Raw genomic sequence first — 13,375 nt, 5'->3', positions numbered from 1 at the left:
CATCTGTTGTTGCATATTACACCAAGTACTTCAAGGACCTAGGATTGCACGATGTTGTGCTTGGAGAGCTCAGATATAAACTCAAGGCTGTTACTTTCTTGGATCCAGAACTTTGCTTATTTCTGAAGCCAGATATATATTTGTGTTATTAAAGTAGAGATTTTCTACAGAGGATTTAACAGTGGAGAAGACCAGATGAGGTTAGCTTTCAGCACACTTACCTTTCTGTCTTGTTTTTGCCCTAAGAATTGTACACTGTTTACATAGTGGCTTTCAAAAATAGTGTGCGCCTTCCCACTTTATCTCACAGACAGAATTTTGTATTTAATTTTTTTTTTCCCACAGAATTTGAAATTCACTGATCTTAGTAACTAGACTAAGTCTTGTCAAAAAGATTAATGCTAATTAAGATGACCTGGCTGGGATATCTTAAATGGGGCACTGTAGGAAGCTAAATGGAGTTTAATTTTGTGTAAATGTAATTTCTCAGTAATGTAAAGTATTACAATAAATGAATATCCAGGTACACTAGAAGACATTCTTCTTTTTCAGCTATGTTTTGCTTTTCAAAGAGGATCTTTTGGATACCAGTCATTTTCAGTATAACAGAGATTTAAACCATTTGGAATTAATTTCTACGCAGTAGCAGTCACTGGAATTGTAGCCTCTTCCCCATGCTCATATGACCATTTACGGTATCAAAACCATTCTGTATTTTCATTCATAAAATTTTATTTTTTTTTTTTTTAATTAAGAGGACTTGATTTTGATTGTAAGTGACCATCTTTCCTAGCTAGATATTTTATTCTACTCCTCCTTTCCATAATTCTAGTGACTCCATTCTGGCTTCTTACAGACCCCAGTTACTTCTTCTAAGCAATCCCTGATCATACTCCCAGTCTTTTTTTATAAATCTACTTTTCCTTTACAACCTGATGGATAAATTGCCTTGTACTTGCTGGAAGTGGTGAACAACATTAATGTTTTAAACAGTAACTTATGCCTTTCCCTCTTTGCATCAAATGATACCAAATGGGTGATAGTTTGATGTGTTGGGTGTTTAGAAACAAGGTTTTCCCCCTCCTTTTTCTAATTATGTGATGTAAATTCCTCATTGTCAGTAATCAATAGCATTAAGAGAAAGAATTAAAATAAGGCAGGTGTGTGATTTACAGGTGGAGATTTGCACGGGTAGAAAGGACAGCTGTGTAGAGACAGACCCACTTTAGTATTAGGCCTCAATATGTATTAAGCAATACTATGCAATCTCTGAGATCTGTGTCATCTCAGGCAAGTTTTCAGGGGCATTTTTTAATTGCCTATTATAAAAGCAAAACTGATTTGTCATAACTACCTCTCTCAGCTGGCAGTGTTTGGAATTGTGAATAGTTAATGTCCAGTTCACTCGTTGCTCCTTGATCCAAGTTGTCATCATAGCCATGACAACTAGGTTAGACACTGAAAGCAGACGAGCCGAGCATCTGATCTGTAGCCTATTGTGCTTTTATTTGTAGGAGTACTTTTAAAAATGTACTTTAAAACAGTTTTGTGTTATTTTCCTTTAGTTAAAATTACGAAGAATGATGAGTAGTAACAAAGTGAACACCTGGCGCTTGGTTTTTGTGCAGGCCAAGCTTGTCAAGGTCAACATCAGATGGGGTCAACCTGTAAGGCTACTTCATGGTAGAATTGAAATACTTAATCTTTGCTGTGTTCATTCTACTGTTTTAGCTCACTTTCATTAATTACTTCAGGTTAAAAAAAAATTTGTCATGAAGACAAAACTAACTCTGGGGTGCTGTGAAGATGAGCATTAAATTATTACAAGATACTTAGAAAACTTGGTAAATGAGGCCTTGTGAATAATTAGATTTGTACAGGGGACTGCAGCGGGATCTACTGCGCTGCTGCAGTGGATCCAAAAGTCACTATTGCCTGTTAATAGCAACAGCAAATATTTACAGTTAGCTGTTATTTTTACATTATAAACACGGATTTTAATTAAGAAGTCATTCCCATATGTGACTGGTAAAATAGAGGCTTTTGTAATGGACATATTTGTTTTCTGAGGGATATATTTAGTGTGTATATACATCAGCAACCATCCCAAGGGACCGTCATGGTAATGGATCAAACCCAGATTTTGCTGCAGTGTGAGAAACTATAAAACCATGTGTTGCGACTCTGTTCAGATTAGGGAATTCATGCTAATAGACCCAGTCATGGTCTGGCTGTACATCAATGATGGGAATTCCATAGCTGATATTTTAAATTTTGCATACTAATTCCTTAGTGGCTTTTAAGCTCTAGTAATGCTTACTTAACGGATCTTTTACATCAAATGCAGAAACAATTTTTCTTCCAAATAGTAATGAAAATAAAGACAAAAATAAGTTTAGATAGTGCCATCAAAATATTTTAGATTTGCAGCTGCTTATACAAGTTTCTTTCTTTCTTTCTTTTTATGAAAACAGGTAATCAGATCCTCTCTCTTGGGACTTTGTCAAAAGATCAGGTTTATCCGTTGAAACTCAAGGGCATTTCCATCTGTTACTCTGCACTCAAATCTGCCTTATGTGGAAATTATGTCAGCTTTGGCGTCTTCAAGTTGTACGGGGACAACCACTTTGACAATGTACTTCAGGCCTTTGTCAAAATGCTGCTTTCAGTATCCCACAGTGACTTGCTAGTAAGCAATTACTCATCTTGGGAGTCTTTACGTGAAATATGAAATAACACCACCACAGGCTTTGTATTGTTATAATGAGACAGAGGGATCTAGAACAGCTCAAATGCAGTTTTCAGTTCAATTATTTGAATTTATTTATATAGCAACATCTAAAATACAGGTATGACGGACCTGCCATGTGAAACGGGAGCTTTTCCAGAATTTTCACTAGGCTTGTCGTGAAAGAGAGAAATGCAAAATTTTGTTCCTTTCTGTACTTGCAAACCCATTTAGGTTGCCTGCATGCCCTGTAAAACATCCTCACATATTCAGCCACTCTGCAATTAGTTTCAGTCTGTAAATTGTCACTGTGTATTCCCCATAAAATTTAAAACTTCAGTTTTGAGGTACACCATGTTCCCACTTCTCTGTGGGAAGAGAACAGATCTTGCACAAAATTTGAACTGTGACTTTTTCTTCATGACACTTTAGTTCAGAACTGTCATTTTCTTGCAGGAAGGGACAAATTTGGGATAGTTAAAGATGGTTAATACACAGATTTATGCTTGCCGCATAAAGAGAGTCCTTGGAACTGAAAAGTTGCTCTCAATTAAAATCAATATATTGGTTGTATAGTAAAGTGTGCATATTTGGCACATTCCTAGCCATCCAACAATAAATGCCTTAAATAAGAGTCCTTAAGAGTAAGATGCTGATTAGGCCGATGGGTTCAAGCCAGTGCCTTTCCCTGCACAGAGCCTGTTACAGGACCTTGCTTAAGCACAAAAAAAAGCCCATCTCTGAGACAATTTGGGGAAATCTGTGATAAATCTTAGTAAGATTTCCTGCAGAAGGTAAGATACGAGCCGTAATCCTGTCAAACTGACACCCTGGACAGAACGCTATACTGCTTTTACTAGACTGATAGCTGTGTAGAATGTCAAAGCATGATAGCATTATTGTATTATCCTGAGCTTATTTTAAATTGTGAGTTTATATCCTATGATAAATTTGAAAAGTTGATATCTACCAAAAACAAAAAAATTTTTTTCTCTGTAAGTATTTTGATTTAATGGCTAAATTAGAATTTATCACATCATAAGAACTGTAAGATCATTATTCTATCATCTGTTAATGTTGTTAATATTAGTCAATGGTAATATCTATATTTACTACGAATGTGTACTCTCTTTTTCAGCAATATCGAAAACTGAGCCAGTCTTATTACCCACTTTTGGAGTGTTTGACCCAAGATCATATGAGTTTCATTACCAGTTTAGAACCTCACATCCTAATCTATATTCTTACCTCAATATCTGAAGGACTTACTGCAGTAGGTAAGAATTACTTACACTCGGCTAAAGAAAGAATTCAAGTATTTAGATATCTAGGATTTTCAAAGAAGCACATTAATTTGTATCTTAAAAAATGAATATCAAGTGACAATGGAGGATGCTGGCTTTTGAACATTTTAAGGATGTGACTATTTCGGTTAATGGAGCTAAGTTCTTTTAAACATTTAACCTGTACGTTTTTACAGATAGTATTTTTAAATTGTCTTTTCTTACAAGCCAGAATTATTAAAATTATAAATGTGCGTCCACTAGGATTGTACTGAAAATTCATGCATTTGTTATTCAGAAGTAAAATGTATTAATATGTGTACAGGAATCTGCGGGGTTTTGTTTTTATTTGATCCACATAGCTGTTGTATAAATAATGCTTGTTCTGCACAGCTGTGATATAAAGGTATCTTTATCCATGGAAAAAAGAAACTAGTTATTCAGTTCTTCCGAATATACTTTAGAGGAGAATCAGTGTAACAGAAGCATACTTGCAGTAACGATAAAAATACAGCAGTCTGATTGCAGTTCATTTCATTCTCTTGCACAGTTTAATTTATGCTTTTTAACCAGATGACTGTCCAAACATTTTGGGCTTGGGGGGTGGGGGGGTTGGTAGCCTAGTCATTTGGAATATGGAGAAGGAGACTGAGCATTTGGGGAGAGAAAAGATAAATCATGCAGTTACATTCTGATCACCTAGGAACGCCATGCATTTATATAGTTTTTGACTGAGAAGCTGTTCAAAACCTTACAGTAGTATTTATTGATTGGTGTGGTTATTAAGGAAAAAAAATAGGAACGTATATCATTAGCATGTATAGATGTTACTCTATAATAGCTGGTGTTTCTCGTTACCGCCAAGTGTCAGTCAAGCCCCATAGGAATGCATGAATGCACCGAGTCTCACAAAGCATTTGCCATGTTAAACACATTCAGCAGTTTTTGCTGCAAGAGGGAAACCACTCTTAGAGAGAAAATGAGTAGTGAATAGCTAAGCAACAGTAGTAAAGAAGTATTCAGGTCATTTTATTATATAATGCTGAAGTCCATCTTCTCCCAGATATTTTGAGTGCTTTGTCACCTGTAATGATGGTATGGCAGTTTCTGCCTATAGGCTGGTTCTGCTGGGAGTCTGCCTGTTGATCATTTGCAAATGGATATATTATACTGAATGTTAGCTTGACTGACAGCTACCAGTTTAGCAAGCCCTGTTCCTGGTCTCTGTTATCATTCCACATTACATCTCTTCCATTTGAGATACTGGATATATTCATTTTGATAATTCACTAGCATACCAACTTTACTTTAACCATCTCTTTGAAACCAATTTGAATTCATGTAGAAGAGAGAGAAGAAAATTTAAAAGCTGTATAAGCTTCAGCTTTCATGTGTTATGTTTATTTTCTCCTCTCAAAAAGTGTTGATCTCTCACTCAAGGCGGGGAGGAGGAGTACGAAAAGTATGTATTTCCAAATATGTATTTCCAAATTTAGGTTTAAACTTTTGTGGTTTAGGTATCTGGGAGTTTAATCATGAAGAATTATTAATTTTTAGGAACATAGATGTTTTGCTAGAAAACTTCTATTTGGTGGAATTCCTGATAATTCTGTTGAGAAAAGTATCAATAAAAATTTTAACAGCTTTTTTTTTTCACATTTCATAAACCATAGACTTGCTTAGCCAATGCTCTCCTTCAGTTCATCTTAATGTCCTTAAAGTACCTGAGATAAATACAAACATATGAGACTAAAACAAAGTGTGTCAGAATTTTTAACTTTACCTGACTTCACTGCAGGCTTGATGCAGTCCATCAAAAGCTATTATGCTCACTTTCATTTTTTTCTTTGTTTGTTCTGATTCCTCCAAGTAGTTTTTCAGTCTTTGAGACTTGCCAAATCTCTCTCTCTGTCAGTAAGACCTGGTCTGACAGAATTGTGTTTTAAACTGATTAGAACATACAAGTCATTTTCAGAAATGTTTATAAAAATGAAATAGCTGTCTTTTATTTTAAAAATCAAATACCAGGAGATCACTTCTCTTTCACAGGAAAAAAGTATCTGACTTTTTTCTCCATTCTCTTTACGTATGTGAAACCCTTGAGACTCTCATTGTTGTCAGCTGTAGGATAAACATTCCCCAAGCCAGGTCTTACCGACATGTTGCCCAGAGAGGCAATATGTCAGTATTGTTTCCATATTGCCCAGAGAGGATGTGGAATCTCCATCCTTGGAGATATTCCCAGATACTGGACAAGGTCCTGAGGAACGTGTCTGATGTTGACCCTGTTTTGGGCAGGAGGTTGGACTGGAGGATGGTCCCATTTGATTTCTACCACCACCTTTAGGATCCTACTGGTATTTTCCCTACGTTTTCCACTTGTATTCTCTGCCTTTCCAAAACAATTTTTGATTCTGTCCAAATGCCTATGCAGCCCCTAATCTTTGTGAATGTCTCTTGCACATTAAGAGTAATACTTTCCACGATTAGTCAGCTGAAAAATGCTTCTTTTTACCTTTCATGTTGAAGTGATAAAGTGATTATTTTTCCTTAATGTCATGTTTCTTAATACTGCATGTATCAGTATCTTAGTACTGCATATTGATGTCAGGCATTAAGTTCCTCATTTGTGTTGAAGAAGTTTTATTTTTGTAGTGAACTGAGTAATTTTCCATACTCTTACAATGACATGTCCAGATGAACTACTCTTTGGTCAGTTTATAGCTCTTAATGTTAATTTATTTATTTTTAATCATCTCAAGAGTTAGTTACCTGTCACTGCATTTTCTTAAGAGTCATTCTTTTAAAATTTTGGTATTTGGGACATTACAATTGTCAGACAGCGAAATACGAATTTATTTCTTATGTGTCACTTGGCCACATACATCGTTCTGCCCTTGGAAAATGGATAAGTAGATCCAAGCATTGCCTTTTTCACTGAATTATATCAGTGCCACAAGAACATCTCAGAATAGTAGGGCTCAGGGCTATAGGCCATCTGAGGGGGAATTGTGTTTTAAACTGATTAGAACATACAAGTCATTTTCAGAAATGTTTGTAAAAATGAAATAGCTGTCTTTTTTATTTTAAAAATTAAATACCAGGAGATCACTTCTCTTTCACAGGAAAAAAGTATCTTTTTTCTCCATTCTCTATATGTATGTGAAACCTTTGAGACTCTCATTGTTGTCAGCTGTAGGATAAACATTCCCCGAATCCTTATTTCTGAGGAGTGTTCATTCTGTTGCTGAGTAAATACCTTGCTTGATTCCATGCTTTATAAACACTGTGAAAGAATATGTATTCCTTCTGAAGCACCTAGCTGTAAATCAGCTATAATGGAAGCCCTCATCTAAGCTTTTATTGCGAGGATAAACACTCCAATAGTTCTCTTCTAAAGTGTTTACCTGGCTTTTTCACAGCTGACTCAGTGGATCAGAGCCTTTTAATGTAGTCTGCCTGGCATGTTGTCACTAATCTCTGCAAAGCTTTTCTAATTCTCATATGATTAATAGTATAGTATGCTATTCATTGAGGAAAAAGTAAAACATTTTTTCTGTCTTGCTGCCTAATTTAGATGTTAAATTGCTAAATCCATTTACTTTTCAGGTTTAGTCTCAAAGGCAAATAATGCCAGTATTGAACTGTAAGCAATTGATGGACAGAGAAAATACCACTTTACTCCCTCTCCTTGTGAAAAACAAAACAAAATCTTTTAATTTGCAGAGATTCAGCAATGTCATTAAACTGTTGAAAAATAATTCCCCTTCAGCATGCTGTTGTCATATTGTTGAGACGAAAAGGCATCCTCAAGTTGTTTGGGGGCTTTGTTGGCTTTTTTAAAATAATATAACCAATTCTAACATACATGCTCAACTTCCAGTTACTTGAGCTAATGACTGATTGGAATTGCCTACATAAGGCAAAACCACACCGGTAATACAAAAATGCATGTAAAGTTAGCCCCCAAAACATGAAATGAATGCATACTGGGGAAGAAGAAGCCAAAAGAGCTAGTTGAACATGATGGTGACTGGAGCCAGGGTCGTCATCCTTGTCCCCTGCCCACCAGCAGCACCTACCTTGCCATCAAGTAAGTCCAGAGAGCTCAGTTTTGCTTGACAAAACTGCTGAACTATTACTGGGTCTGTGCTGACACACATGGAGCTGGTTTTGGTGTTTTCTGTAACCATGGCCTGCTTGCTTCGTGATCCAAATGATTAGTTCACAGGTGATAGAGCTGAGTTGACCAGAAGTGAGAAACATGGTTTGACTGCATTTTTCCTGATTATCCCAAGCTTTTATCTCAGTTTCTTTTACCATTTGATCTTTATTCTGTCTTCTCCACCCATTTCTTCTGTCCATAGCCCAGAATTGGTAGCTCCTTGTTGCTCTTGTTTGTTCTATTTATTTGGTTGGCTGGCTTGTCTCGCTAAGATTTAGTGAGAACACTATTCTGCTCCAGCACAAGGTTCCACATGCCCAGAAGAGTCATTCAAGGGAGTTTGCTTGACGCTCCCTGTCTGTTATATGCTTGCAATCAAAAGGAAAAATGAGCATAGGGAAGCATATTTGATATATAGTTATGGGCAAATTTAAGTAGCTCTTAACACTCATATCAGATTCTCATGAGCAAATGATAGCATAGACCTGTCTGCTGTCCTGCTAAAATCACTTACTGTCGAATGTAAAATATCTACTTGTACAGTATCAGCATGTTTAGAACTACTGCTGTTTTGTAAACTGATGATAGTGATTTACTTTGTATTATTCAATTTAAAAAGAAATAGAGTTAAGCACTGGTTTAGAAATACAGCAGAGCCCTCCTATGAAATATGTATTTTCAAATCTCTCACTTGTTGTTATTGATGGTGATTCAATTCCACCATGAATTGCATTTCTAGTTTATATGCAGGGCTGTTTTGGTTGAGAACATGATGAGTGCCAGATTCTGTGGTCTTTACTTTGGCAAGACTCATAACTTTGAACTCAGCTTTGTTCCAGCAATGTGTCTTAACGTCCTGCTCTGCTGAATTCAGTCCTAGGAAGCTCACTGGTCCAGTGGAGACAGAGTTGAGATGCTCCAGCTCCTTTCTGTGAGCTGTTAGATCGCTCTCAACTCCTGCTGCTAAGTCAGCTGGTTGCTTTGAAAGATCACGTCTTAGGAGACCACTTGTATCTTCTTTGCCTGTAAATGTTTCTTCAGTGTTTACTTCAAAACACTCTTAGCAAAATACAATTAGTTTTTAGATGGCGAAGGGTTAATAGTGTCAGCACAGAGCTTAAGGAGTTAAACAGACACAGATCAAAATACTTCAGTGTCTAGAGGGATGTGTTTAAATGAACACTGCAAGGTTGGCAGGCCTCCAAATTAGCATAGTTTAAAGAATTCAAGGTACATTTAATTGGATCCTTCAATCCCTTTTCCCTCAGAATGAGCATTTTAACAGTTTAATTCCTTTTGCAACCCCCACACATCCCTTACTCCAGTGGCCCATCTAAAATAAATACTGTGAACTATAAAAGGCCTAGACGAGTTCTAGCTGAAGTCAGTGGCAACAGGATGGAGTCCTAAATGCTCCACTGACTTGGATCTGATGTTTGACATTGCAGAGAGTATCAGTCAGGGCTAAACCTTGCACCCAGCAGGTTAAACCACCGCGTGTGTATAAGGAGCTTCAGTTGGTGTTGGTGTCACGAGGAACCGGCAGTTGTGTGAAGATGTGGCTCTGGCCAGGACTGCAGAGCGGGAGCTGGGAGGCGGCACGGTTGCAGATGTCGAAGTCGCAGCCGCTGGTGTCAGGGCCAAGGAGTATCTCGGGTGTCAGGCCAGAAGGAGACAGCAGCTGGGCAGGGGGAAGGGTGCACCACTTTCCTAACTTTCAAGAGGAAGGCGAGAGGAGCGCGCGTGAGAACCAAGGACCAGGACGCTGCTATCAGCGTGCTGATGCATGGAAGTGAGCAGAATCCTCTTTCACAGCAGCGGCACAGCAGGCAACACCTAGCAACAAAATAACTTACATAAATCAGACAGACATATTTACTCTGCAAATAGGTTTAAGCTTTTAATCTCCCTTACTTATAGAAACAGTAAGTAAAGATAGAAAGTGGCTTTTGCTTCTGCTTTTCAACAGTATCCTCCTTTGCTGTCATGACTTTCAATTTTGGGGACGTTTATGAAGTATTTGGTAGTGACTGCTGTTATGTTGTTGCCAGCCATATGTAATGTACTTTAGCCTACTTGAATTATTAGTTGTTAAGCAAAAGGACTAACTGGCTGTTCTGCGATCTCCCTTTTACTACCTTTAATGGCCCTTGTCATTGTTTGCCTCCTGACATTGATTGTTAAGCTATTTGGGAAACATTGTGTAATACTACTTGAGAAAAACCTGGACAACAGCTGTAGTGATTTAACCTTGCCTTTTCAGTAAGCAGATCAAAACAGAATTTTAGTTTCCAGGAATCTGGAGCCTTCTGAATGTGAAACTGAATACCAGTAAAATGTCAACCCTCACCCTGCACTTCCCAGTACACAGAGGGGCAGCTGCATTCATACAGTTGTGAATGAAGTTCACTGGAGTTCATAGGATCTTCAGTACATGGAGCTATCCAGATACTCAAAAGCAAAGGTTTAATACTGCTGTCTGTTAATAAAAGCAGTCTTCAAAGCTGGTGAACTCAAGTATCAAAAATAGACTTGTCGATGTATCGATTAGCCTAATGTCAAAGAGATTATTAAAGTTGAGCTCTCCAAGTACTATAAAATGTCATTATTAATCATTCTTTTATGGAAACAATTTCAAAACGGTTTCATTTTTTACACAGATACAATTGTCTCCTCCAGCTGTTGCGCTAGTTTAGACTACATTGTCACCTACCTCTTCAAGCACCTCGCTAAAGAAGGCAAGAAGACTGGAAGATGTAGAGGGACTTCACAGGATGGACAGAGATTGCTTCATTTCATGCAGCAGAACCCAGAAGTTCTACAGCAGGTGAATTAGCAGTCTTTTCTATGGGGTATTACTACATTTCTGAATTTTCCTGATTTTTTTGTGGCACTGAACACCAGGGTAACTTTGGCTATTTAGTAACAGAACAAACCTCCCTATGCTGGTATGCAACCCTGAGTAGCTTCAGCTGTGTTCTCATGACAACCAAAGATTGAAGATATTTTTTGTCATACTGAAAAGCGTAGGTACTATACTTGGCTGTACAGTATTTTAAAAATTGGTGTTTCATTTTTGCTCATAAAAAGAGGTGTGTGAGATCATCAATACATTTCTATAGACAAATGGGAAGGAAAGCTCCCTAAAGTATTTTAGGAGGAAGAACAACAAATCCTGGCATTGAACCACACGTTTTGGTAATGAAATGTGTAAATTGAATGGCTGTATGCTATCGAGTTTGAATATTTTATTTTGCAGTAGGTGACTCAGTGGGGTTTTTTCTGTTAAAGGTAAATACAATAGAAATTAAATCTCATGCTTCTGAAAAGGAAGTGGCCGCTGTACTGCTTAGGAGAGATTTCCCCTTCCCAGCTCCGTCAGGTTTATCACAGCCCAAGTACATTACGGGGAGATCAGGATGTTCGTAGCTACGTATCTTCGCATTTGCTCTGTGCCACATTCCCTTAGAATCTCATTAAACTATTTGAAAATGCATATTTACAAGAATGTCTGGATTCCTAATGCAGTTGCAAAGATGCCATTTCAGGAGACATGTTTCACAGGTTTGTTGGCTTTTAACGAAAAAGGAAGTTATTAACAAAATGCAAATGACTGGTGTGGTCGTCTTTGTGTTTCCCTAATAGGCACGCTGTCATTTGGAAAAAGCCTGGCATACAGTCACCACAGTTATTGTTGTCATTTGTTTACTGTTCTAATTGAAGGTGAAAAGTAACTAATGGTAGCTAATATATTCCTGGCAGAATATAGCATATTGTGAGAATATTAATGATGTTTATTATTGACAACATTATCAGAATACGATGATTCCCTTGTCGTATTACCGGTTCTTATGTTTTACTTGCCTAATAGGGGTTTCATGGAAACTAGCAATGAAGTCAGCATTTGGGTATGTCAGATTGCTCAGTATTGTACCGTGCGTGCAAGGATTTGAACGTAAAGGACAGAACGGCAACCTGGGCTCTGGACTTTGCTGCATTTGTGGCAATCTTGATGTAATACTTTGTCTGTTAATATGCAGTAATCTTTCACTTCACAGCATATGACTAGGCGGTGATCTATCTTTATTAACTTCAGATTCTGCGGAATACGTTATATTTATTTTGAATGCAGGCTTTCACGTACGCTTTTAAATATTAATGGCTGGTCTCCAGTAGTCAGCATAAATATGATTTGCATTAGCACTAGTCATATCATATTGAGTGCCTCTGATGTCAACTACTCAGTGTACTAATATCTGACATCATCTCCCGAGGTCACTGACAACTTTGACCTTTATTCTCATGCACAGTTTCTGTAGTCTCAGAAGCTCTTTTGAATTGATTTGAAATTTTGACTCTTCCCTTTATGAGGCAGTAAAATTGATAATTATTCAGATGGGAACTGAGCACTGAGTGAAAAATCAATTCCACCCGCTCTCTGCTGCGTATAAAATTACTTCTGAGTCTGCTGGACTGAACGGATGGCCAAGGTAAAAGCAGCAGGCAGAAATAGTAGAGAGGATTAGCTGGACGAAACTAATAGCCTAAAGGGATGGCTTTTGAGATGAGGGAGTGGGCCGGTTGGGGGTTATTATCAGCAATGATGGGACTCATTGATCATATGTTTACATCAGGTTTCCATTGGGTTATAAATCAGCCCTGAATAGAAACGGAACCCAAGGCCTCGCGTTTTACCAGGGGGACGGTGTATTAGATTATTCTCACTTTCACACTCAGATGAAAAGTGAGACATTGATTATTCATCGGCTGGCCATTAAACACTGGGTTTATAGATGATTTGACTATCATGGAAGCTAATGAACAAGGTTGCTGCTTCATAACCAGCGGTTTCAGTTTTCAAGACATCTGTGTCGGTTAAGTAATGCATAACCCTATTAAAAGCAATGGGTTACAAATTGCTTAACAGTGCTGAAAAACTAGACCCTAATGACTAATTGTGCTTTGAGTTTAGAGAGGTTTGTCAGCTCTTTAAACTAAACTGATGCAACGATAACGGCAATTATTTACTAGTTAGAACATTTCTTCCAAGTTGGATCTCTGGAAGTAGTTGGATAATTAAAATCTCCAGCAGCACTTGAGGAATAGCCCGCCGCGGGCTTGCCGTCCTCTCTCTGCTCCGGGCACAGGCATCTCCCCGGGCCCTTCTGCCGGCGGGATGCGGACTCTCCTCCGGGCCCA

The 13,375-nt window shown here is 37.8% G+C and overlaps 1 protein-coding gene across 1 annotated transcript in view; it reads left to right on the top strand.

Annotated features, from left to right (window-relative positions):
• RANBP17 (RAN binding protein 17) overlaps positions 1 to 11,003 on the top strand; it is a gene marked incomplete at both ends in the record, with an annotated part of 133,225 nt that extends 122,222 nt beyond the window's left edge. The window contains 3 exons of the mRNA XM_009579988.1: positions 2,475 to 2,689; positions 3,867 to 4,005; positions 10,837 to 11,003. Coding sequence (XP_009578283.1) covers positions 2,475 to 2,689; positions 3,867 to 4,005; positions 10,837 to 11,003 — 521 coding nt within the window. The remainder of the gene's footprint in view (positions 1 to 2,474; positions 2,690 to 3,866; positions 4,006 to 10,836) is intronic.
• Positions 11,004 to 13,375: the final 2,372 nt, after the last annotated feature.

Source organism: Fulmarus glacialis, unplaced genomic scaffold (genome assembly GCF_000690835.1).
Source record: "Fulmarus glacialis isolate BGI_N327 unplaced genomic scaffold, ASM69083v1 scaffold40836, whole genome shotgun sequence".
Classification (NCBI taxonomy): Eukaryota; Metazoa; Chordata; class Aves; order Procellariiformes; family Procellariidae; genus Fulmarus; species Fulmarus glacialis.
The sequence above is the reverse complement of the archived record's forward strand: the minus strand, read 5'-3'. Positions and strand labels throughout refer to the sequence as shown.